This window comes from Syngnathoides biaculeatus, chromosome 2, assembly GCF_019802595.1.
Source record: "Syngnathoides biaculeatus isolate LvHL_M chromosome 2, ASM1980259v1, whole genome shotgun sequence".
Lineage (NCBI taxonomy): Eukaryota > Metazoa > Chordata > Actinopteri > Syngnathiformes > Syngnathidae > Syngnathoides > Syngnathoides biaculeatus.
Window position 1 is genome coordinate 5781106 of NC_084641.1, and position 24751 is coordinate 5805856.

General features: G+C 42.0%; 2 protein-coding genes across 5 annotated transcripts in view; both read left to right on the forward strand.

Moving 5' to 3' along the window:
* Positions 1–10926, forward strand: tmem9 (transmembrane protein 9). Of its 4 annotated transcripts, none has more exons than XM_061828932.1 (7): positions 1–202; positions 559–631; positions 719–824; positions 1031–1122; positions 1218–1326; positions 2560–2691; positions 2800–4287. In XM_061828932.1, exons 1-7 carry the CDS (start codon positions 175–177, stop codon positions 2938–2940), a joined length of 681 nt encoding a protein of 226 aa, XP_061684916.1. In that variant the 5' UTR covers positions 1–174; the 3' UTR covers positions 2941–4287. The 4 variants fall into 4 exon arrangements, with proteins under 4 accessions (XP_061684916.1, XP_061684907.1, XP_061684897.1 ...); XM_061828923.1 differs by adding an exon at positions 10810–10926 and having other exon boundaries at positions 4–202; positions 559–824; positions 2800–2978; XM_061828913.1 differs by adding an exon at positions 8008–8060 and having other exon boundaries at positions 4–202; positions 559–824; positions 2800–2978.
* The window catches only part of LOC133505669 (dihydropyridine-sensitive L-type skeletal muscle calcium channel subunit alpha-1-like), a 25569-nt gene continuing 5605 nt past the window's right edge, over positions 4788–24751 (forward strand). Inside the window, exons 1-34 of the mRNA XM_061828945.1 lie at positions 4788–5252; positions 7961–8066; positions 10810–10949; positions 11023–11156; positions 11239–11391; positions 11482–11687; positions 11897–12000; positions 12082–12227; positions 12662–12743; positions 12816–12976; positions 13059–13284; positions 14406–14613; positions 14687–14807; positions 14892–15006; positions 15092–15191; positions 15275–15344; positions 17696–17828; positions 17924–18053; positions 18142–18201; positions 18605–18711; positions 18815–18902; positions 18976–19083; positions 19162–19214; positions 19289–19435; positions 19737–19938; positions 20028–20186; positions 21820–21930; positions 22003–22086; positions 22715–22762; positions 23938–23964; positions 24060–24185; positions 24260–24325; positions 24405–24496; positions 24569–24728. Of these exons, the coding sequence (XP_061684929.1) occupies positions 5068–5252; positions 7961–8066; positions 10810–10949; positions 11023–11156; positions 11239–11391; positions 11482–11687; positions 11897–12000; positions 12082–12227; positions 12662–12743; positions 12816–12976; positions 13059–13284; positions 14406–14613; positions 14687–14807; positions 14892–15006; positions 15092–15191; positions 15275–15344; positions 17696–17828; positions 17924–18053; positions 18142–18201; positions 18605–18711; positions 18815–18902; positions 18976–19083; positions 19162–19214; positions 19289–19435; positions 19737–19938; positions 20028–20186; positions 21820–21930; positions 22003–22086; positions 22715–22762; positions 23938–23964; positions 24060–24185; positions 24260–24325; positions 24405–24496; positions 24569–24728 (4158 nt within the window). The 5' untranslated portion in view covers positions 4788–5067. The remainder of the gene's footprint in view (positions 5253–7960; positions 8067–10809; positions 10950–11022; positions 11157–11238; positions 11392–11481; positions 11688–11896; positions 12001–12081; positions 12228–12661; positions 12744–12815; positions 12977–13058; positions 13285–14405; positions 14614–14686; positions 14808–14891; positions 15007–15091; positions 15192–15274; positions 15345–17695; positions 17829–17923; positions 18054–18141; positions 18202–18604; positions 18712–18814; positions 18903–18975; positions 19084–19161; positions 19215–19288; positions 19436–19736; positions 19939–20027; positions 20187–21819; positions 21931–22002; positions 22087–22714; positions 22763–23937; positions 23965–24059; positions 24186–24259; positions 24326–24404; positions 24497–24568; positions 24729–24751) is intronic.

Below are 24751 nucleotides of genomic sequence, written 5' to 3' on the forward strand. Positions count from 1 at the left end.
CCGAGGATGGCTTGCCCAATTCAAAATTCATATCTAGGCTGATTAGAGAAACAACCGTGCTTTTAAGTGATCTCTGTGATCCCGACCACAAACTCAAGGGGCTCAGGCTGATTTTGTCATCCATTGATTCCTTTGGCTCATTAAAGCTATGACGATCTGACGACACGGAAAAACATGAAAACGGGATTAGCAGGAAATAGAGGTATTGATTAGTTTAAGGAGGCAGGGTTTTTTTTGCACATTCCACCAGAGAAGCAGGATTTCCAATCGTCTTGAATTTATGGGAAAATAATTTGATGATCTGCAGAATCCCTCAGATTTGCTTTTTACGATTGGAAATAACAATAAAATAACTCGGTAGAAGAGACAGGCCTTGAAAAGAAACACTGTACTACCCATACATGTATCGCAATCATACAAACATCAACGCTGTGTTGTTCGCATTTTATTTAATGGATCCCAGGAAACAATCATAGATTTGATAAGTGTACAGTCCGGTAAAATCTTGCCTGGTTTGTCTGGATTGAAAAGTAAATTTGTGTATGGTATTTTAACCAGTCGCCGACATCGTCGGCGTGCGTGACGCAAGCCGGAAAAAGGAAGTGGAGGAATTCCGCAGCTGTTATGCTAAGTTAGCTTCTCGCAATTCTCCGGGTTTCCGTATACAGTATAATTTTTTTTTACTGGAGTGCATATTGTTTTCACGCGTTATGTTGAGGTTCGGTGGGAGAATGCCGTTTTCCGGAGGAGCTTCGTGGACTTATATCGTAGCTGCTGCGGTGTTCGCCCTCCTGTTGGATGCTGCAGCTGTTGCTAATGCCAAGGTAAGATCCACCATCCATCCTGGATGAAAATAAACAGTCACGTGAAATTTTCATAAATGAACCATAATACATGATCTACAACAATAGGCACATCCGCATGCTTTGCATGTACTTTTTTGAATGCTACTTCTTATTCCAGAAGATTTGAATGGATGTGATGTTCATAAGATCAGACCACTTTAACTGGGCTTGTACTGCACTGACAGAGCTTTGAAGACGTTCGTTGCAAGTGTATCTGCCCGCCTTACAGAAATATCACGGGCCACGTCTATAACCAAAATGTCTCCCAAAAGGATTGGTAAGCACAACGCGTTTCGTCCCTTCTTCTTGTACTAATTGGAGATTCGTGAAGTATCGAATTCTGCTGGATTTCCCCCTCCTCCCACCCCTAAGCAACTGCCTTCATGTGGTGGATCCCATGCCGGTGCCTGGCCACGACGTGGAAGCTTACTGTCTGCTGTGTGAGTGCAAGTATGAGGAGCGGAGCAGCAACACTATCAAGGTAAAGCAAGATGTCCTCACTGGACCTTATATTGCATTAGTAATTAGTACTGCTCTGTTAGTTTTAATTTTTTTATACCTTGGCCCAATTTTTCTTGGCGCGGGACCTGTTCGTATTTCAGACTGTAATGGTATAATTCAGTGGTTCTCAACTGGGACCTGCATTTCCATTTCTTAGTGTATTCAAGTTGCAAATCACTTTGTGAACAACAACAGTAAAGAACAGGAATTGTTCAAAAATAGCTTTTGAAAATGTATATAGGATATGTGTAAACAAAGTGCTTACACAACATGTCCTGCAAAGCACCCTTTTAAGAAACTGTCAATGCACATGAGAACTCCATCCATCAATGTTATCCATTTGCTACACTTATGTGAAGCCGAATCACGGTGCAGTGGTTCAAGCAAGGAAACCCAGACTTCCCTCTCCCCAGCCACTTTGTCTAGCTCTTCCGAGGTGATCATGAGATGTTCCTGGCCAGTTGGGAGACATAGTTTCTCATGTATGTCCTGGGCCTCTTGCTGATGGGATGTGCCCAGCACACTTTACTAGGGGATGCTTCTGAGAGGGATCCTAACCACTTCTCAGAGGAGCAGGCATTGGACACGGACCTCATTCCAGATGACTAAACTTCTCACCCTAACTCCAAGGGAGAGCCCACAAACCCCGCGAAGGAAACTCATTTTTGTCACTTCTATCCAGGATGTTGTTCATTTAGTCACGACCCACAGCTCATGGCCACAGCTGAGGGTAGGAACATACATTGATCTGTTTGTTGAGAGCTTTGCCTTTCGGCTCAGCCCCTTGTTGACCACAACAGAGAGCGACACTGCAGATGCTGTCGGTCTGTCGAGCTCCTGCTCCACGGGGAAAGGCACCTAACAGCCCATATGAGGTAGTCCCAAACTCCCGAAGCCTCAACAACAGGGATCTCAAAGATTCACGAGGAGCAGTATGGTTTTCGTCCTGGACGTGGACAATTTCATGTTAAAAAAATATCAAAATCTATATAGAGTTCATATAGAATGGTTTGTTTACTCCTGTAATCGGTGATCGCTCAGGCTTTTGGCACTTCGAAGTACATGTGCCATCACAGTGAAAAGGTCTACAAGCCATAATTCTGGTGTCTAACCCAAGTGGCCTTCGTGTGTTGAACTATTTTGCAGCCCTCATGGCTGCAATGGCGGCCAACGCTCAGCACCTGTGGTTAAGAATCATTCATCTATGTCACAGGTGACGATCATCATCTACCTGTCTGTTGTGGGTGCACTGCTGCTGTACATGCTATTCCTTCTCTTGGTGGATCCCCTTATCCGCAAGCATGATGCCTACACCCAGCCTCTGCACAATGAGGAGGACTCTGAGGTATATCAGAACACACGTGCATATAAATGAGCTCAAGGTCGCCATTTCCTGTGTTTCCCACGAATCTCCACTCCTCTTCATGCCTTGTTGTTTTCTGGCTGCTTGTAGGAGATGCGACCACAGGTGGACAGCAGCCAGGCCAGAGGAAATACAGTGCTGGAGCGGGTTGAGGGGGCACAGCAGCGCTGGAAGAAACAGGTCCAGGAACAGCGCAAGACTGTGTTCGACCGCCACAAGCTGCTCAGTTGAACCCCGCGAGGACGATCCTGAGCCAAGGTTTAGAGCAGGTATCTTTTCTGTCACCAGCTGCACTTGTTTTATTATGCTCCAGCCTCAGTTCCTTCCATGGCTTGATGTTTGTTCGCATAATGCAGAGATAAACATGATGCTACGCTCAATTTAGCCTGTGAGTGCAGCAGTTTAAATCTACCAGTGACAAATACTTAGCACTAGCACCAACTGCTGCGGCACTGGAAACCCCCCCCCCCAAAAAAAAAAAAAAAAAAATGGGTATATTATTTATTAATTCAAGCCATATTATATATACACATATATATGCCCCAAATGATCCTGAACATTTTATCATTTGAAAAACGTTGAACATCTGGAATCATGATCCTTAAAATGTAATTGTTTACTGATCATTTATTATTTGTCTATTTATTTATTTATTTATTTGAAGATGCCACAGACGTGCATATGTTCATGTGAGGAACCCTGTCTTTAATTTCCACTAACAAAAGACTAAACTTTGTTCCTCCCCAACATAAAATGCTCTTAAGCCTGCCGGTCACTGACCAAATGCAATTCAACTGTGGCACAGTGTACGGTTTTTGCGACTATTTGTTTTGGTTTTCCCCAAATAGCACAGGGTTAAGAATAAAACGACAAGAAGTGATTTTGTCAAAAATAATGTATGGATAGGCGGCATTTCACCGTATACTAATGCTCTATTTCTATTGTCTTTTCCAACTGGACCAATCGCATAACCTCCACAGCCCTGGACAGCTAAATATTAACCATGTTTGTAGTACTCCATGGAACAAAGATTGATTGCCTAAACTTTATTTATGTAATATTTTTATTCAACTTTTGAGTTGCAAGGAATTTGTTACACTTTATTTTTTTGGACAGCCGTGAAGCTTTCTGTTAAGATGTAAAATAATACTGTATGTACATTGACCAAAGCATGCCATTTATCTATTAAGAAATTATTACTGCTCATTATATGTTTCTCAAATATACTGTATAATATTTAATGGGTGGTCTTCCTGTTTTTCGTCATTCTTTGGATGATGCACGGATGACCTGATTAAAATTGGGCGCTCAATGAATAGGATTCACAGTTTTTGGCAAAATATAAATATATGTTGAAGCCTAACTGTATGATTTGTTTGCGTATGAATGAGGTTTCCAGTACTTTGGACGCCCCTTTGCCTCTGAGTTGCTGCTGGCTGACATTCCACCATTTCTCATGATTGTTATATCAAATATATATGACTAATTCTTTTGAATGTTCTTGCTACTGTTTTGTATTTACATTTATTTGCCTGTACATTTGTGTTCATGCAAGAATAAGAAAAGACCGGGTGAGCAATTTTCGGTGTGTTTGTGTGCTTGTGTTTCTGTGGTTTTTCTAATTGTATTAAATATTAGCACTAGAGGGCGACAGACGACATGACTGACCACTTAATGGTCGTTGTGCTCTCATTAATTTTTAAGTTCACATTTCTTAAAAATGTCTTTACTGAAATGATTATTTGTATGACATATTTTTACGTTAACAATTTCCTCCATCTAATTTGGAACAAGTTTTGATGTAATATGGTCGATTTTTGCATTTAAACAAGCTAGACCCATGTTGAACCCCAATTTGAAGTATAGTTTTTATTATGTTGTTCTTACTTTGGCTAAGTGATTTTGTTTTTTTTATATTTTAATAGCCACACTTTTAAAACCATACATTTTGTGCAGACCATAAATTAAAAGTCCCCTCCAAGATGGTCTCACTCAGACCACCTCTCTTGCCCAGCCCAGATACCGCCTTGATTACTTCTCCTCCCTTCTTCCACATTCTACCCCCCAAACCTTTTTACCATCCCCAAGCATGGCTCGCCTCTGGTTCACAGTCTAAAATTAAACTCCAGCAGGGCCAACTGCGCTTCCATCCACTTGGCTGGCAGGTTTTCCTGTCAGAGGTCCTCAGCCAAGCGAGCCCCGAGGCTCTGCTGGAGGGACTCAGAGGAGCAGATTCAGGATTATCAGGTCCATATCCTGGAGGCCTTCGCTACAAGGAAGTACATTCAACGCCGAGTTAGGATTATACAGTCAGCTGAGACATTTTGCCAGGATTAAGACCTGTTGGGAGTCTCCAGAATGGCAGCCAACTCAGATGCGGCCAAGCCGGTGATCATGAACGAGGAGGAACTGAAGAGGAAGCAGCGGGAGAAGCTGAAGAAGTTGCAAGCCACAGGCGGCAACCCGCGACCTGCCAGATCCCTCTTCTTCTTCACTCTTAAAAATCCTTTCCGCAAGGCCTGCATCAACATCGTGGAGTGGAAGTATCCTTTATATTGTTTTGAAATACTCATTTGTTGAGTCACTCAGAGAGACAAAGCATTCCCAGTGTGTCAGGTGGTGACACGATTCCACAATTTAAAGCTGCGATTAAGATGCTTGACACCAGCTGTATGCCAATTTCCGCCCAATGTTGGCCTAGTCTCTTTATCGCAGTTCATTTTGGTCTCTGATGTGTAAAGACTTTAATTATTGGCAACTTGTGCCCAAGTGAATGTTGCCAGAATAAATGCAAAGACATTCTCTTTTTAATGTGGAAATCGCGCTGAAACGCTTCCACTATGTGAGGCTTGGCGCACGAGCACACAGCCAGCTGCTGAGTGATGATATGCGGCCCCTGCTGGGAATTTCCTGCTTTTATTTTAGCTCCATGGCCATTCCTGGTTTAGACACGTTTAACATCCAAAACTGAATTAGCTGACAAATTATTTTTACAGCCAACGCCTTTAATATTAAGTGGAGAGTTCTGGATAGATACATGTTTTTGTAACTTCAGTGAAAGGTTTTTACAATGTTGGGCTTATTACTGCACATATATCAGATATTTTACATCTGTAAGCAGCATTTGATAAGGTTGATACAGACAGAGAGTGCCTCCACGCATTATAAACATATTGATCCGCATTACAGAATTGCAAAAAGTCCCTTCACATTCCTCTGCCATTTGTTGCCACATGTACAACCAAGTCATAGGCACTTTTTACCGCACTAGTATAATCAGATTGGTATGTCACTCGTATAGACAGGTCACAAGTCCAGGGAAAATATTGTAGGGGGGAAAATGTATCCTTTTGAACTGTCACTAAAAAAAACAATAATAATAATGAGCATAACAGTAGTGTGATGTGTAATGAGAACGAGAAGGGGAAGGGGTGGGGGTGGAATACTCATTCTCACCCAAGTGTGTGTTTAGCTGCTTTGAACGTATTCTTGGGCCTTGCAGCTGTCCCGCTGTATCACAGGGAGACATGATGCTGACCTGGCAGGGGAATTCTCTTACTGAGCCCCCTATGGGTGGGAATGAGGTAGCATGGGAGTGGCTACAGCATTTTTACTCTGGAGCACAACTGCGGTTAATGCCTCATACAGCACATTAATGCAAATAGAGGATATTCAAGCAGGATAGGAATTCAAGATTGAGTTAAAATGTTTTGGACTTAACAGTTAAATACTGTACAACTGAACTGTACTCAGACAGGACAAAATTCTTCATGGTTGAGAATTACAATGGCCAAAATCACAGCAAAGTCGAACATGCTAAGTGCATATTTTCATCCAGTCATTTCTAAACCGGTAAGGTTTAGTAGGTAAATTAAGGGTCAAAACAGACTAACCAGGTCAAAATTCTGTTTGGTTCACACAAGTCTCACCCCAAATTTGAATTAAATTTAAATAAAATGTGCATAAAATGAGGCTTCAAAATCATGAGGGGAAAAAAACCATCTGCACGCATCCCCTGAATTCACGATAACCGTGACGCACTCAACTGTCACCCAAATACCACTACTAACACAAGAAGTCTCTCCCGTCTTTTTTTATGTTTCACATACCTGTGTTTCGAGTCACTGATGTTGTGTTGGGACATATGCCTGACTTTGGTGCGGGCAGCATGGGTTCAATTCCCGCTCAGTGATGGTGTCGATATTTGCTCTGTAACTTGTGACCAGTTCAGGGTGCAGTCCGCCTTTCGTCCAAAATTAACTGGTATATGCCCCGGCACTCCTGAAACCCTTGTGAGGATAAGCAGCTACAATAACAGATGGATGGATAACTACGTCTAAGATGCAAAAGAATATCATCTTGAAGCTTCTGGTGGCTGTAATATATCCCACTTGGTCTTTGGGACAACAAAATGCTCTCAGCCGTCCTGGTCCACATGCTGTCTTCAAGTCAGACTTAGAAAGAAGCAGAAAAAGCAACAACTAATTCCTTCTTCCTCAGTATTCCACCTTCCTCTGCATGACACGTGTGGACTCATAGCCAACAACAAGATACTCTTTAGCTGCCATGTCAGCTGATTACTTGAAGGGAATATGAAAAATTCACATTTGCATAATGGCATTTGAGATCTTATTCATTTGCTATGGTAGATGTTTTTTTTTTACAGGGGTTAGCAAAGCTACATTTATCCACAGACACATTTTTTGATGAATGAACATGGATGTAATTTTTTTTTAAAAAAGTAAAATGACAAATTTTGAAGCGATAATTTATTAATGCTTGTGATTATGCCTGTCGCATGGAAATGTTTAAAAAATTGTGAGAATTTGGAAAGTCAGACAAATTTGGACAAGTTGTTCTGAAAGTGAATTTTTACAGGTTGGCAGCTCTGTGATTATCTCAAAACATATTGCAAGGTCTTTAATACATAATACAATACTGTATTCAAAGTGTAAATTCTGCGGAGTTAGCGGTGCATTTTAAACAAGTGGAACAAATGTCTGCATAAATGTCTTCATTGAGCCCCCTCAGAAACAAAACGTGGTCCCTCTTGTCAGAACACATTGAATTGTCCACAGTCAACACACAAAATCCCAGCCCAAGAAACTTCCACAAGTCGGACACGGTATGTTAATGACGTTCAGGCACTATACGCGTCACCCGTAGCAAATATAGTCCGTTCGTATTCCTTTTGGGACTAAAGTGGAATTTCCATCATCCTGCTGTTATAATCCTGAGCGTCCTCCTCCAGAACCTTTGAGATCATCATCTTACTGACCATCTTTGTAAATTGTGTAGCCCTGGCGGTGTTCCTGCCCATGCCTGAAGAAGATAGCAATAACACAAATTCCAGCTTGGTAAGTAAAATTAAAATATACCATTCAGTTAGTGAGTTAAGGCTCAAATGTACCCGATTAATTATTTATTATACTGTATTACTTGAGTTTTAAGATCCAGCCCATTACTTTTCTGGACTTAAAGGCACCTAATCTTATTAAATACAATAACAACCGGAATACATACTGTATGGTCAAGCTAATAGCAAAGTAAACGACAAATCCAACAAACAAGAAAAGTGCAGTTGTCTCATTTCAACCATTCCAGGTTATCATGACCCAGATGACCAAGAATCTACTTTGATATAAAAAAAAATGGAACATTGTTTGCAAACACATTTATTGGTGTGAAGCAATTGCCTTTGTGTTTTAGACATGCCAATACCTTCCATCCATCCATCCATTTTCTACCGCTTGTCCAGGTCGGGTCGCGGGGGAGGTAGCTTCAGCGGGGATACCCAGACTTTCCTTTCCCCAGGTACTTCTTCCAGCTCTTCCAGGGCGATCTCGAGGCGTTCCCAGGCCAGCTGAGAGACAAAGTCTCTCCAGCATGTCCTGAGTCGTCCCCGGGATCTCTTTCCAGTGGCACATGCCCGAACACATCAGTAGGGAGGCGTCTGGGAGGCATCCGAATCAGTTGCCCCAGCCTCATCTGGCTCCTCTCAATCCGGAGGAGCAGCGCCTCGACACTGAGACCCTCCCGGATGACTGAGCTTCTCACCCTATCTCTAAAGGAGAGCCCAGACACTCTGCGGAGCACTCTCATTTCGGTCCCCTCCTTGAGCCGTCACCTTATCGTGGTGGAGGGATTTGTGTGTCCCGATGATCCTAGGAGCTAAGTCGTCTGGGGCTTCATGCCCCTGGTAGGGTCACCCATGGCAAAAAGGTCCTAGGTGAGGGAACAGACAAAGTACGACTCCAAAACTCCTATGACGAAAACTGGAGCTTGGTTTCCCTTGCCCCGACGGGGGTCACTGGAGCACCCCTCTGGAGCCAAACCTAGAGGTGGGGCTTGAAGGTGAGTGCTTTGTGGCCGGGCCTGCATCCATGGGGCTCGGCCAGGCGCAGTCTCGAAGGGTAACATGGGTCCCCCTTCCCAAGAGCTCACCACCTGTGAGAGGGTCCATAGGGGTCAGGTTCAATGTGAGCTGGGTGGTGGCCAAAGGTGGGGACTTTGGTGATCCGATCCCCGGCTACAAAAACTACTAATATCAATTAAGATGATCCTGGTCAATAAATAGTAAACCATACTCGTACACCATACTTAATTAGAAGTACAGATACTTATGTAAGAAAGGACCAGTTAAAGTACTACAGATTTAACTTAAAAGTCAAAACATTATTGAGATCTCAGGCAATTAGGTCAATTAAGTTATAATATATTGTCTGTGTTGATGTACTATTTGTGTTCAAATTTTTATTTCATAAAGGGTTATAATATAACGACAGCTATGCTATTCATTGACGGGAGTCTGTGGCGTTTTACTTTGTGTTTTATCATATATTTAATGGAAGAGATAGTTGTGTGATTGTTTTTAATATTACACAATGTGAAGTTTTCTTAGTTTTTTTGGTTAATTTAACAGTAAACATTAATTGGGAGTGGCAATACATGGGTAAAAGCCTCTTTCGATATTATACGCCAAATTGCATCTCAAAGCAAAAAAAAAAAAAAAAAACGAAAGCAATATTTCCAGTAACTTGTATGACAGCTCATTCGTATCTCAAGGCATGACTGTAATATTTGTTTAGTTCCCAACGTTGCCGGTAGATTTTATCATAAAACCCCACCTGACACTGCAGCCGTATATTAATACTGCAGTGTGCAAATTTTGACAAGAGCGTTTAACTATTGATGAAGCTCAGCTCGGCAGACTGTTGGTCTCATGAAAAACCCGCTGTGGACACATACGCAAGTTTTAGCCAACTATCACTGACCATCTCTAACAGTCTCCCAAATGGATATCACAATACACAGACAACTTTGTACTAATCACAGATATATGACGGATTGACCCATTTAACCAAAGTCAACTGACCCCTCATTACTCACCAGCCACCCTCCAAAATTCATTCCTCTGAGGTGAGGGATGTAACAAGAGCTGCTCCACTTGGCTTTACTTTATATGCTTGCTCTTATTAGATCCGCATACGCAAACACTGAAATGACTCAAGAGAGTTATAAAAATAGTTTACAACATGATGTGGCACTCCCATTTAAAATGGGACTTTGCAGCTATTGTGGAAATCAGTACAATTACAATCCCTAATAGTAAAATACTGTACTTTCAGTAAAATGTTTACCAAGTACAGTGCATTTTTTTCTGCTTGAATACATGTTTTTTCACCTCAGAATTTTTATTTTCCAGTGAATAAGGAATGTATTTACTTGTATGTCATTTTCCAAATCTTCCAACTATCACTAATTATAATAGACTGGGCATTCTAATAAATAGAACCTGCAGCAAAATGTCATAAAATAGTGGAACGTTTCATATTAATATTTTCTCTGGACTCCGGGCACGTGTCTGATAACATGTCAATATTTATTACAGATAACACCCTGAATCAATTGAAACATTTATTAAAGTAGAAAATAAGAAAAAAACATTGAGACAGAGGTCTCATTTTCAAGGAATTTATTCTTCCAATACTGTTACAACAAATACTAAATTAACAATAATAACGTGTAGAATCGTTTTGTTCATTGTAATGGCTTTGACCCAGAGAAAATCATTCAATAACGCAATATGTCACTCTGCAGGAGAGTCTCGAGTACATCTTCTTGGTCATCTTCACATTAGAGTGCTTTCTGAAGATCGTGGCCTATGGGTTTGTGTTCCATGAAGGTGCATATTTACGGAACTGCTGGAACATACTGGATTTTGTCATCGTCTTCATGGGGTAAGTGGATCTATTTGGCTGACTGACTCAAAACGGGAGCAGCGCTCACCGCATGGTTGGTGTCCTACGGCAGTCTCGTCACCTTTGCCTTGGATACCATCAATACGATAGCAGGTGTTCCAATGGAAAAAGGAGGGGGCTTTGACATGAAGGCGCTGAGGGCCTTCAGGGTCTTGCGTCCCTTACGTCTTGTCTCTGGAGTCCCCAGTAAGAACCTGTTCTCTCCTGAAGGTGTATTTCATGTGAGTGTGGACGATGAGACTCCCGTTCCTTTGTTGTTTGCATACAGGCCTGCAGGTGGTGATGAACTCCATCCTCAAAGCCATGCTGCCCCTGTTGCACATCGCCCTGCTGGTCTTCTTATTGGTCACCATCTACGCCATCATGGGATTGGAGCTCTTCAAGTGCAAAATGCACAAAACCTGCTACTACACAGAGACAAGTGGCTGCATATGCTTGATTGGAATGTTACTAAGTCTGTATTATGATGCATGAACTTTTTTTCCCCCCGCCCCGACTCGTTGGCCTGTAGACATCTATTCAACAGCAGAGGGTGAGATGCCCGCACCCTGCGCACAGGCCGGCAACGGTCGCCGCTGCATGATCAATGGCTCCGAGTGTCGACCGGGCTGGGAAGGTCCCAACAATGGCATTACCCACTTTGATAACATCGGCTTCGCTATGCTTACAGTCTACCAGTGTATCACAATGGAGGGATGGACTAAAGTTCTCTACTGGGTTAGTGATCGCTTCTGACTTGTTGATTGTTTTGTTCCACTTTAGCAGTATTTCGCAACCTTTATAGAGCCAAGGCAGATGTTCAACATGAGAAAAGTCTCACGACACTAACTGAATCAGCTAATGACTGTCTTACGACACAGTAATGTGCCCGCCACAGTTGTTGGGAATCACTGCACTTACACGACAATTGTCACTATTTCTTTCAGATAAACGATGCCATAGGAAATGAATGGCCTTGGGTCTATTTTGTTCCACTCATTCTTGTGGGCTCCTTCTTTGTGCTCAATTTGGTTCTGGGTGTGCTCAGTGGGTACGTTGATTCACCACACACTTGCTTCCATAGTTTTCACAAAATGTTCACGAATAAAAATGTTCTGTTCTTTCTGATCAGAGAGTTTACCAAAGAGCGGGAGAAAGCCAGATCTCGAGGAGAATTCCAGAAGCTGCGCGAGCGTCAGCAGCTGGATGAGGACCTGCACGGCTACATGGAGTGGATCACCCACGCTGAGGTCCTGGATGCTGACAGAGAGGGCAAAGGTCAGTGTAAAGACAAGAGCCCCAAATGGGATAATTTTGGAGAATTGTGTGAAACTCTTTAGTATACTGCATGCAGCATGCTTTATTTATATACTGTAGCACCTTTCAGAGTAAATCAGAGACCCAAATTCACCTCACAGAGCTGCCAGAATTGAATAAAACAACCTTAAAATTGATTACAACAGTACTTCAAGTTATTTTATTGAACAACAAAAAAAAACATTATTTTAAGGTCAATTAAAGACATTAAGGATTCTTTATTATCCCACTGGAAAATATTAGATTATATTTATCATTATTAATATTGATTATTGTGAGTTGGCTGCGTCAAACTGCAAAGTTCAAGTTCCCCTGTTGCTCTATCAAGCTATTCATCTGTTTGTCTATCTATGCATCCATTCGTCCGTGTATTCAGCTATCACTCCTCTTGTCAGGTCTACTACCTTTGACCAGTGGAGATTCTGACACTGACAGCCTGTACGACCTGGAGGGCAAAAGTCGGGTGGTCTACTACTAGTGAGTGTGCTTTTCTGAGCGTGATGTGCAACAGGAGCATGACTCATAAACCAACATTGATTTCGTATCAAGTCGCTTGGCTCGTCGTTGGAACCGCTTCTTCAGGATGAAGTGTCTGGTTTACGTGAAAACCAGAGGCTTCTACTGGCTGGTGATGTTCCTTGTCCTCCTCAACACGCTGACCATAGCGACAGAGCACCACCACCAGCCGGCTACACTCACTGCTCTCCAAGGTTCAATAACTGCGATTTTGACGTTTTGCATAAAATGTCTACCAGCTTGAATCATTTCCTTCTCTCTTTTGCTCGTCAACAGATGTGGCGAGCCGTGTCCTCCTGGTGCTCTTTGTCATTGAGATGTTTGTGAAAATGTACGCTCTGGGTCCCAGGGCGTATTACATGTCACTGTTCAACCGTTTTGACTTCTTCGTGGTGCTTTGCGGTATCCTGGAGATGATTATGTTGTCGGTTGGAGAGGTGACCCCCCTGGGATTCTCTGTACTCAGGTGTATTCGGCTTCTAAGGATCCTCAAAGTCACAAAGTGAGTCATTCAAACCAGAAAGTTCTATTGCCTCATCTTACCGGTACATATTTTTGTCCATCTTTCTCTCCATTTTCCAAAGCACTTATCCTCAATATACAGTATTTTATAGTAGTCACACTGTTTGTGCTACACTAATTTGCCATCATTCTTTCAGTTACTTTTACAATAGTAAACATTACATCCTTGCCCTTGAAGTCCCATAGGTGTAAAAATGTTTTTAAAAATATTTTGTTTTCATTCCTTTTTGACTTTCTATTTTAAAAATATACCCACATAATCTAATTTCTTTCTTGTCAACTTTTGGGCTTAAAAAAAAAAAACAAACTAAAATAAGTACAAAAAAAAAAACAACAACACTGTATAACCAAGATTGTAACCATTATAAGTGGACTTAATTTTGGATTACTAAACATTGTTCCGAGTCAAGACAAGTTTCACTTACTTAAACAGATTAAATCCAATGAGGTAACACAATAACATTTTATTTTTATGTGCCTTCATTACAGTAAAGGTAAAACTGTCGTGGACATTTACATCTCTATATTGGTCAAGTACGTTTTTCAATGGGTAGCTGTGGAATAGTCTCACCAGCTTGTTTGTGAAATTCAGCCTGGCAAACCACTAAAATGACTAACAGATCCTCGTAGATGGATCAGTGTAGCTTTTAAGTAAATTATAAAGATTAGAGGGGGAATCTCAGCTTCCCATGTCGATTATGAGGGAGACAAATACCAATCCTTTGGAAGTTGGACAAGTTGAGGCACCTCACATTCGAACAAAGTATGTCTATGTCTGTGTCACAGTAGGTAGTAGAAAGTGTGCGTCGCAATTGGGAGAAAAGATGGCGAAGTTTATAGCGAATTTAGAGCGGCAGTCCTTTGATTTAGCGCTGTGCGTGTCACAGTTCTTAGTTGCTTACGTGTAACTAAAAAGCCCTTTCTCAGTCTTGTTTTTATAGTTTGAGGTGTCACAAAAGCAGAGCATTAAAATTAATGTTCTGCTTGGTGTTTCTTTTAACAAATAAAGAGAGGAGTGAAAAAGAAAAAAGAAACCCCAAAAAGGTTCAAGTGACAAATTGAGGAAAAATGTGGCCCATCATCTTGATGTATTTCTCGCAGGTATTGGACGTCTCTCAGTAACCTCGTAGCCTCCCTGCTCAATTCTGTACGCTCCATCGCCTCCCTGCTCCTCCTCCTCTTCCTCTTCATCGTCATTTTTTCACTGCTGGGCATGCAGGTGTTTGGGGGGAAATTCAACTTCCCCAACCACAGACCCAGACGAAGTAACTTTGACAACTTCCCTCAGGCTCTCATTAGCGTTTTCCAGGTGAGATGTTTCCAGGAGCTGAAGTGCGTCAAGTCCAACGCAATCAGATCTATAAGCCTTTGTGGTCTCACAGATCTTAACAGGGGAGGAATGGACCGCTATCATGAACAATGGCATTATGGCATATGGTGGACCGGTTTTCCCTGGCATTCTGGTTGCCATCTACTTCATCGTCCTCTTTGTCTGTGGAAATTGTATCCTATCATGAACTCCCAGCGTGACATCACTTGAGCACGGGAATACCAAAATTGTTAATTTTCTGAAGTTGCTCTAACCAGACATTCTTCTCAACGTCTTCTTGGCCATCGCAGTTGACAACCTTGCAGAGGCTGAGAGTCTGACCTCAGCTCAGAAGGAAAAGGCAGAGGAGAAGATGAGACGAAAACTCTTACGGTGATCAATAACAGGACATGAAAAGTGTAAATAACCATTAGCACTCAGGCACAATGGCTTAACTCTTGTGTCATGTGCCCTGTAGGTCTAAAATGCCCGACAAGACAGATGAAGAGAGGGAGAGGATCTCAAAGAAACTGGCTGAGCAGAGATCCAAGATGGAGGGCATGCCGACCACAGCCAAGGTTCATTAACATACATATGGTATTAACTTTATGTAGCAGTAATAATCACGCTGCTTTCATTTGTGAACATGTTCTTTCATCAGCTCAAAATTGACGAGTTTGAGTCCAATGTCAATGAAGTGAAAGACCCTTTCCCCCCTGCAGACTTTCCAGGTAAACTCAAATACTTCTATTTTATTCTTGCAAAAGTTTACATGACTTCAGCTGATTTGGCCAACACGCTAACATACTTGGCAAAATAAAGATGATTCTGATTCTGATAAATCTCGTCTTGCGTCTGGCTGAACAATCATCCCTCACTGTATCACAGTTGACTTTTTCACCCTGTTGCATATTTTTATATGGTACATATCTGATGTTATATCGCTGTTTCTTTTTTTTATTATGATGTTTGATTTTGTGGAGATCATTTTACCACAAGAACCTTTACTGCAGCGGGACGCTGGTTTTGCGACGACTGGTTACACAGTTTTGTGGACTGGGGTTCAAACTCATTCCCGCCTGTGAGGACTTTGCATGTACTCGTCATGCCTGCGTATGTTTTCTCCAGGCACCACCACATCCAAAAAAATTAACGGACTGGAAAATCCTATAAATTGGAAATTTTAAAATTGCCCTTAGGTGTGATTGTGAGTGGGACTGTTGTCTGTCTCCATGTGCCCTGGTATTGGCTGGGATCAATGTTCAGGTTGTACCCACCTGCTGCCCGATGATAACTGGGATAGGGTTGAGCACTCACGCGACCCTTGTGAGGATAAGCATCTCAGAAAATGGATGGATGGAAGACAGGGCCATCTTTTCACTTATATAGTACTGTCAGGGTAAACTGGAAAGTTTTAACAAAAATGCCAAATGTTTTTCATTCAAATTTTTGTTTTTCGTTAATTTTTTTTTTTTTTGAAAACCACCTCTTTAAAGTTTGCCTTGTCATATAATTTATTTCCTTGTGTTCAACACACTGCAGTTGGGAACGATTGTACATTACCCTGTACAAAAAATTCCAAGACTTGGCATTACGTAGCCAATTGTAGCCGCCATAGAATGGATAATCCAAGGAAAGTTTGCAGAACTGTTCAGCCTCCTCAGGATGCTGACTTTCTCAAATCAATGTGGCTTCAGAAGGGACAAAAATGAAGTGGACTCATATAGAGAGCACTTTATCTACACGATGCGGTGCCCAAAATGCTTTACATATCCTCACATTCATGTATTCATACACCAATGATTGAAGAAAAGGATTGTGTTTGATTATTGGTTTCCCATATGCTGTGTATGGGATACAGCATTTTGCGGTCTGGAAGTTCTGCCCAGATATTGGAACATCTTAAGATTCTGCTGCTGCACGATTGACTGTTTGCAAATAGAAGCACACTCGTGGAGGAGAAAGGCTCCAAATGACAGGTGGTTTGGTTGCAGAACATATTCCGCAGCTGTCATGGAGATGTGTACAGCTTGTCTGAGTGGTGACAGAGATTGACTGCTCCCTATGCAGATGGACAGTGAGACAGACAAAAGGCCACTGATAGCTGCTGGGTCCTGCGACCGTGGCTGCTACGGCACAAGTATTGAACTGTCAACATGGGCGGTTTAAATACAAACACATTTGAAGTGGTTGTGAAGAGTGCACAATAAAACAGTCATTTATTCATTTTTAACATTCAAATTTCCAGACAGGGGCTACGGGTGTGCCCTTGAGCAAAGCTTTAAATCCTGTACAATTTGAAACATTGTGGTTTGGCCACACTGTGCAGTACTGTGACAGGAATGGACAAGATGATGGACAAAATTCCACACAGCAACTCTTTGTAATAGATCTGGTGAAAAGGGAAAGGCACAGAGGTAACAAAATGCCCATTTAAGAATGTATCACGTTTACAATCATTCAAGTTTGTTATGATTATGGTTAGGGCTACGTTTGGCTTGGGTAAAGATGGGTTTGGTTTAGAATTGGTTATGGGTAGTAGGATTTATAATTTGAAGTCGCATATTTCCATGCTTCCAGTCTGAAAGCGGTAGGGTGTGTCCAAAAGCATCCAATAATACGACAGTGCTGCGCGTCCTACAGTCAGTCATATTGCAGCAAGATGGGTTCTGCCTACAACACGAGTGGAATTTCTGAAAAAGACCCTAGGTGCTATTTATACAGACAGCAACACAACGGAAATGGCCCTCACTTTTGTGAGGCAACATGGCCAACTCTACATTCTCATTCGCTGGCTAGACATCACTCAACAGGCATTGCCCCACCATTGAAAGTGTTAGTATTCAAAGTCGCCACAATGGAAAATCTATGGATGGCAACCTCAAGTTGACAAAAAACATCTCTTACCTCTAGTGCACAATTTGCATTAGTTTTATATCTAAAACTTTAAAATATCTCTAGATAAACAGATGTATTTTCAGTACTTGACAGATTTTTGTCCCCTTACAATGTCTTTTCTGGAACGTAACCCCTGCAATAAAGGAGGGACTACTCTAGCTCCATTTCTTTCCTCTAAATGTAGGCGACGACGAGGAGGAGGAGCCTGAAATCCCCATCAGCCCTCGGCCACGACCCATGGCCGACCTGCAGTTGAAGGAGGAAGCTGTTCCGTTGCCTGAAGCCAGCTCTTTTTTCATCTTTGGCCCACAAAACAAGTCTGTGCCAAACATTAGCCAAACTCTCTCTATTTGGCATCTTCTTGTGTGCATTTGATTTTGTTTGTGCTATCCTTCCTTTCACTGGTGCACAGGTTTCGTAAACTGTGCTACAAGATCATCAACGCCTCCTCTTTTACTAATTTAATCTTGCTGTTCATCCTGCTGTCCTCCATTTCCCTGGCAGCCGAAGACCCCATTGATCCTAATTCTTATAGAAACCAGGTGACAAGGTGTTGCAATGTTAAAGTATTGCATTGCCAGTCGTACAATAGCCAAACAGCATCCCTCTTCTCTGTATCTTGTCTCGCAGATCTTGGCCTACGCAGATATCGTCTTCACAACTGTGTTCACCATTGAGATTGTACTAAAGGTAAATTGAATAGTAAACATAAGTAGCGAAGATGGGCTCGGTCCAACAGATGAATGACTGGAAGGTTGCGTGTGTGGAAACGTAGATTGATTGATTCAAGGACTGTGGATGGATGGATGGGTGGATAGACTCACACAAGTGCACTGAATTGTTTAATTAATGTGTAGATGATTAATAGATTAATGGGTGAACAAAGATGGGTCGTCCTGGTTGGATTTATGGATGATGGGGAGAGTAAAGAACGACTACCGGCTAAATGGCAGATGGCTGACTCATCAAATCATAAATATGGTCGATTCTATCTTGTATTTCCATCAACTGAGTGTTGTGTTTTAGCAGCCACATCATTGTTGTAGTTCGCAGCCTTAAAAGCACCGTCTCATGTGACTTGCGTCCATGACAGATGACAGTTTACGGAGCATTCATGCACGAGGGCTCATTCTGTCGCAACTCCTTCAACATCCTGGATCTGATTGTGGTTGGAGTCTCTCTGCTCTCAATGGGCATGGAGTGAGTAACCTTTGAGAATTGCCACATCAGCAATGTGTTTTCACCCCTACTTGGGCTTGGGCCTACAGTATCGAGATCTGCTTGTGTAATGTGTTGTATTCAGATCCAGTGCCATCTCTGTGGTGAAGATTCTCAGGGTGCTCAGGGTGCTGAGGCCTCTCAGGGCTATCAATCGAGCTAAAGGCTTAAAGGTTCCCACATATCCGCAGCTCAAATCTCAATTGAAACATTTGTTTCATACTTACTGTTTGTCTCCATGTGCAGCACGTCGTCCAGTGTGTATTTGTGGCCATCAAAACCATCGGAAACATAGTCCTGGTCACCATGTTGCTAAATTTCATGTTTGCCTGCATTGGAGTGCAACTTTTCAAGGTTGGTAACGCTGTACACAAATAATGCAATATTTTGGATCGTAGAAATATCGTTTGCCTTCTATTCGTTTTTCGATAGGGGAAATTCTACAGCTGCACAGACCCATCCAAAATAACAGAGGAGGAATGCCAGTAAGGCAAATAGCTTCAGAAGCACATGCAATTGCTCATTTTCGGCCAACACCGACTAGATAATCTGTTCTCAGGGGATTCTTCATCAAGCACATAGAGAATTCTCTACAGGACACAGTGTTGGCCAAACGGGAGTGGCTCAACAATGACTTCAACTTTGACAATGTGCTCAATGGCATGCTGGCTCTCTTTACCGTTTCCACATTTGAGGGCTGGCCAAAGTAAGTTTATTTATATATATATACAGTATACTGTATATATATTGGCTTGTAACAACAGGACTGAACGAAACAATCGATTAATTTTATAAAATCACATTAATCAACTTTTGAAATTTGATTCATCACGGTTGATCACAGGTGCCAAATATGCCACACATAATACCACATTTTACTTTAAAATGGTATTTTAAACTTCTGCTTTGATAAAAAGAGAGTTCAGTGGTGCACACACAAATGGCACCCATTCAGTGATTATGTCGCAACTACAAACTCGTAACTAACCACAAACACTTGTTCCCAGACTCTTGTATAGAGCCATAGACTCGGACCAAGAAGACATGGGGCCCGTCTTCAACAACCGGGTGGACGTCTCCATTTTCTTCATCATCTACATCATCCTCATCGCCTTTTTCATGATGAACATCTTTGTGGGCTTTGTCATAGTCACATTTCAGGAGCAAGGCGAGCAGGAGTACAAGGACTGTGAGCTGGACAAGAACCAGGTGCACTGAGACTCGTTCGCATTTGTCTGATATGACGTGATGATAAGAGTATTTTTCTCAATCACACCATTGTTTCAACACATCTTTAGCGCCAGTGTGTGCAGTACGCCTTGAAGGCTCGACCGCTGAGGTGCTACATCCCCAAAAACCCATACCAATACAGAGTTTGGTACATCGTCACCTCCTGCTATTTTGAGTACCTCATGTTCTTTCTGATTATGCTCAACACGTTGTGTCTGGGGATGCAGGTGAGTCAGTAAAGCTCATGTTGCACTTGAGAAACATGAAACATTGGAAGTAGATGATATTCAGTATCACTCATTAGACCATTTGTTTTCCAATTATTTGCTACTGTGTGTGGAAGATCCGTTTGAAAAGAACGTACCCACCCGCAGATCTCATTAATTTTACAGGAGCAATAAAATGTAGGACACTCCGCATCATTATTTGTGAATTTGTTTGCAATAATGTGTTGGACATAGAAACAAAAACATGAGATAACAAATAATGAATCAGATCGAGTTTATGTCTGGCGAGCTGATTTATTTATTGGGAAGGTCAAAGAAAATTTAAAATTTCTTGGTTCTCATGAGGGCGTTCAGCACTCAAAAATATTCATATCTCTGACCAGATTTTGAGTTAAGTAGTTTTTTTTTCTTTTACCGGGCTGGAAACGACAAAAAATGGAAAAAGAGTCAATTGTGCTCGTGATTTTAATCAAACACAAAAGCATATTTACATTGCTTTTCAGAATTTGGAAACAATACATTGCAGACAGGTAATAAAACATTTAACGAGGGTTCTGTGCAAAGTTGAAAGTTATGAATAGAAACTTGCAAAATATGTTGAAATGGCGGGTTTTTTTTTTTTTTTTTGGTCTCCATCAATATCTCCTAAAGACTTAAGAGAAAGATTTGGTTCTCATTACATGATACATGTTTCTAGATAGTGCTGAAAACTTGCAGAAAGACTGCCAGTTGTCGTAGTCAAAGTAGTAGTGATGGTTGTCACTTGTGGAGATCCAAAAACTAAACAGATTTTCACCATTTCAGTTTTCCTTATTTTTGGGGGGTGGCCCATGACCCAACTCAACCCCAACGTAAAACACATGAGAACTTGAGCACCTTTGTTCACATCAGCAGTTATCCGGCACAATTTGCAACATGCAGTTAGCTAACGAGCTATACCTACACCACGAAAATGCATCCTCCCTTTGGCTTCTCTGCTGGTGTGGCCTCTTTAGAGCACCTTGTTGTTTGCCGTGAGTGCACTCACCTCATACAAAGATTGATGGAAGAGTGAGCAACGGGTATATTTAAAAAAAAGAAAATCTAAATCGCAGCCATCTTGAGGATCAGGGCTTTGGGGTGGCAGGGTTGCTGTGGAGCACTTCTTTTTCGCGGTATGGAAAACGGCCTTGTGTGAGAGTTCCCAACTACCAGAGGCTTTCAGCAGATATATTTTCAAGGCTCAAACATGTAGTTACATGTATGTAGGCTTTAGAAAGATGCTAGGCGTTAAACCTGCATCCATATTTCCAGGTCATAGCAGCAGTACTGTATTTGATTGATGTCGACATGCCTTCAGCGTTTTACAGTAGAGGAGCCTCACTTTATATACTTGGAATTTTTTTTTTCAACAATGCAAATCTGTCAGGGTTGTTAACAAGAGTCTTTTCTGTACTGTGTCAAATTCAGAAGACATTTGTTTTCAATTGACATGGACTTTGGCACATCTCTTTGTCATTCCCAGCTAAATTTCCACAAAGAGAACAAGATGATATTTTGCAGATAAAGATTTAGATTGATACAGATAGATGTTTTTTCTTGAACAATACATTATTTTCATCCTTTTGGATCCTTTCTCTCCATTGCACAACAGCACTGTAACCAGTCAGACCACGTGACCAAGCTTTCGGACATTCTCAACTTGATCTTCACCGTGCTCTTCACCGTTGAGATGATTCTCAAGCTCATGGCCTTCAAAGCAAAGGTCATGTTTGTTGAGGGCCGGTCGGATCCGTGTCCTCCTCGCTTATTAACACTTCATCGTGCGTCTTCACAGGGCTACTTTGGAGACCCTTGGAATGTGTTTGACTTCATCATTGTTGTTGGCAGCGTTGTTGATGTCATCCTGAGTGAAGTGGACGTGAGTAAACACAACTCTTTTCTTCTCTTCTTCGTTTATCACACGTACTGCACAGTATGTACAGTACTTGTGATTATTCAGATGTTGAATAAGAGCTTCTCAAGCAGGAGTGTGTATTACATTGAGAATGATTGTATTTATGTATTTAATGCTCTGACCCAGACACGTATAACTACGGCCCAGATTGGTGCCAGCGCAACTAGCTCACAGAACTTGGTCAGTACGTATTGCTGTCAGCCATTCCCACTGCCGCCATCATCCAGGGAAGCATTTCTGTCACCAGGCCACCACACACTCCCATGATTGCCACATTTCTCTTCCATTTGCAATGCTTGCGTGTGCCGATCTAAGAGAGCACAGCACTGATTGAGCTATTTTTTTTTTAATCGCTGTATGTGGTGATGCTACACAAATGCAATCACTAGACCAGGTTGCAGATTTTCACTGCCTTCCTCATCTTTCACGCACAGACATGCTTTTTGGGCAGATTGAGCCACGGCACCACTGCCTTTTCTTGCTCTCCAGCACCACGTCCTCGTGTGCTCCTTTTGGTTTTGTTGTCTTTTTCCTTGCAACACAACTGTTGCTCCACAAAACGTCTTATTTGTCATCTGTCTGTCATTCACAGAGTGCCCTGGCTGCCAGTGGAGGACTGTACTGTCTCCAAGGCTGTGCTGTAAATATCTCATCACCACTGTTGCACTGCTGCATGAGCATGCTGTGTCACTGAGTGCAAGCCTATTGGATGTTCTCTGCTAACTAAACTCAACTCTATTTGATTATAGATTTTGAGACATGGAAAAAAAGTAGGAGACACGTAGAGGCACCCAGGGGAGGGAAGACAGAATCGGAATTTGTGATCCCCTTCATGTGTTCTAGTTAAGAGGCAAGGAGCAGCATTTAGAATGAACTGGCGACGTTTGAGGGAGGACTGGCTGACTCCAAAGTAATGTGCATCACGGTAATCCAGCCAACATGTGATAAAAGCATAGATTTTAAAGTTTTGCTGTATAAGAAAGGGATTCACCTATGCCAGCTGTCTGATGTGAAAAAAAACAAGCTTTAACTATTGCTCAAGACTGTTGGCTTCACGAAGTGTGGCAAGGGGCTTAAGTCACCAGGGGGAGGATTTGCAAGGGCCACTGGGATCAAACACCATCACTTCATCTCTCCGAGACCTCATCAGTACTGAACTCTTTAGAATTGTGGATAGTCAAGGTCGCCAAGAAAAGTCAGTGTTTTGCATCCTTGGGCAAGCTAGTTCCTCCATCAAATACATTAAATATTGGTCATTACTCTCTTGAGTTTCACAACTGGTGCATTACTGAAGTTATTTTCACCAAATCAACGGTGTACATTTAGATATGACTTTTGACTTCCACAACATACAAAAACAGTTAAAGACCAAAGTGACAAATTCAGTTGGAATTAGCAATGGATTCAATTAAATCATGCAAACATGAAAATTTAACAAATGAATGATGCCTGAAATTGTTCAAATATAGAACCCTAAACATGTGTTTTTTGTGCATGAGATTAACCTCCATCCCCATGATTCAAAATAATACATATACTGTATACACACACACACACATAAATACAATACACTTGCCCAAATGATGCTTGGACAGGTGTTATCTTGACAATTTCCTCAGGTAAATTTTCCAGAAATTTCTCACCAACTTAAACAGTGAATACTTAAATGTGGAAGGTGCTATACTGTGAAACAATGTACAGAATGGTGACATTAACCTTAATCAGCAATGAAGAAACAACGCATTGTACATTTTGCGCTTCATTTGAATAACTTTTTGTTCTCTGTGTAATCATTTCCTCTTCTACATTTTCCAGGACACAAATCCCATGCAAGCCATCGCCGTAAGCAACCAATCAGCTATCATTATGCCACATTCTTCTGTTCTGTCTCATATTTCGTATACTTCTCAAAATGTTTTTTCCGTTCCTTTCCCCAGGCCTCAGAAAATGCCTCCGTCTCCATCACATTTTTCCGCCTCTTCCGTGTGATGCGCTTGGTGAAACTGCTGAACCGCTCTGAGGGCATCCGGAACCTCCTGTGGACCTTCATCAAGTCCTTCCAGGTGCCTCATGCTGCGGGCATCGTTGCATTCAAACGGGTGGGTGACCTAACTCTTCATCTGGTCTCTGTCTTCAGGCTCTTCCCCATGTGGCTCTGCTCATTGTCATGCTCTTTTTTATATACGCTGTTATTGGAATGCAGGTATGGTCTTCATTTACACAACACGCGAGCTTCTGCATTACAAAGAACTGATTGTGGTGGCTTGATAAACACCTTTTAGATTTTCGGCAAGATCGCCTTAGTGGACGGCACCGAAATCAACCGCAACAACAATTTCCAGACGTTCCCTCAGGCGGTGCTTATGTTATTCCGGTGAGTTCTCGCTCACACTTCAGCACTCGCAAAAGGGGAAAGGAAGCCAATATCGCTGCGATTGATCTGTAGATGCGCAACTGGAGAAGGTTGGGAGGAAGTTATGATGGCATCAATGTACGGAAAGAAATGCGACCCCAAGTCTGACTTCCAGCCTGGAGAGGAGAACACCTGCGGCTCCAACTTTGCCGTCTTCTACTTCCTCAGCTTCTACTGTCTCTGCGCCTTTCTGGTCAGCATTTGATCAAGCTCCAT

Bases quoted from the DNA above. Each gene is read 5' to 3' on its own strand.
- tmem9 (XM_061828923.1), top strand. From the start codon at position 175: ATGAAAACGGGATTAGCAGGAAATAGAG. The intron at 203-558 runs GTATTGATTAGT...TATTTTAACCAG, and splicing joins GGGATTAGCAGGAAATAGAG to TCGCCGACATCGTCGGCGTG. The intron at 2,692-2,799 runs GTATATCAGAAC...GGCTGCTTGTAG, and splicing joins ACAATGAGGAGGACTCTGAG to GAGATGCGACCACAGGTGGA.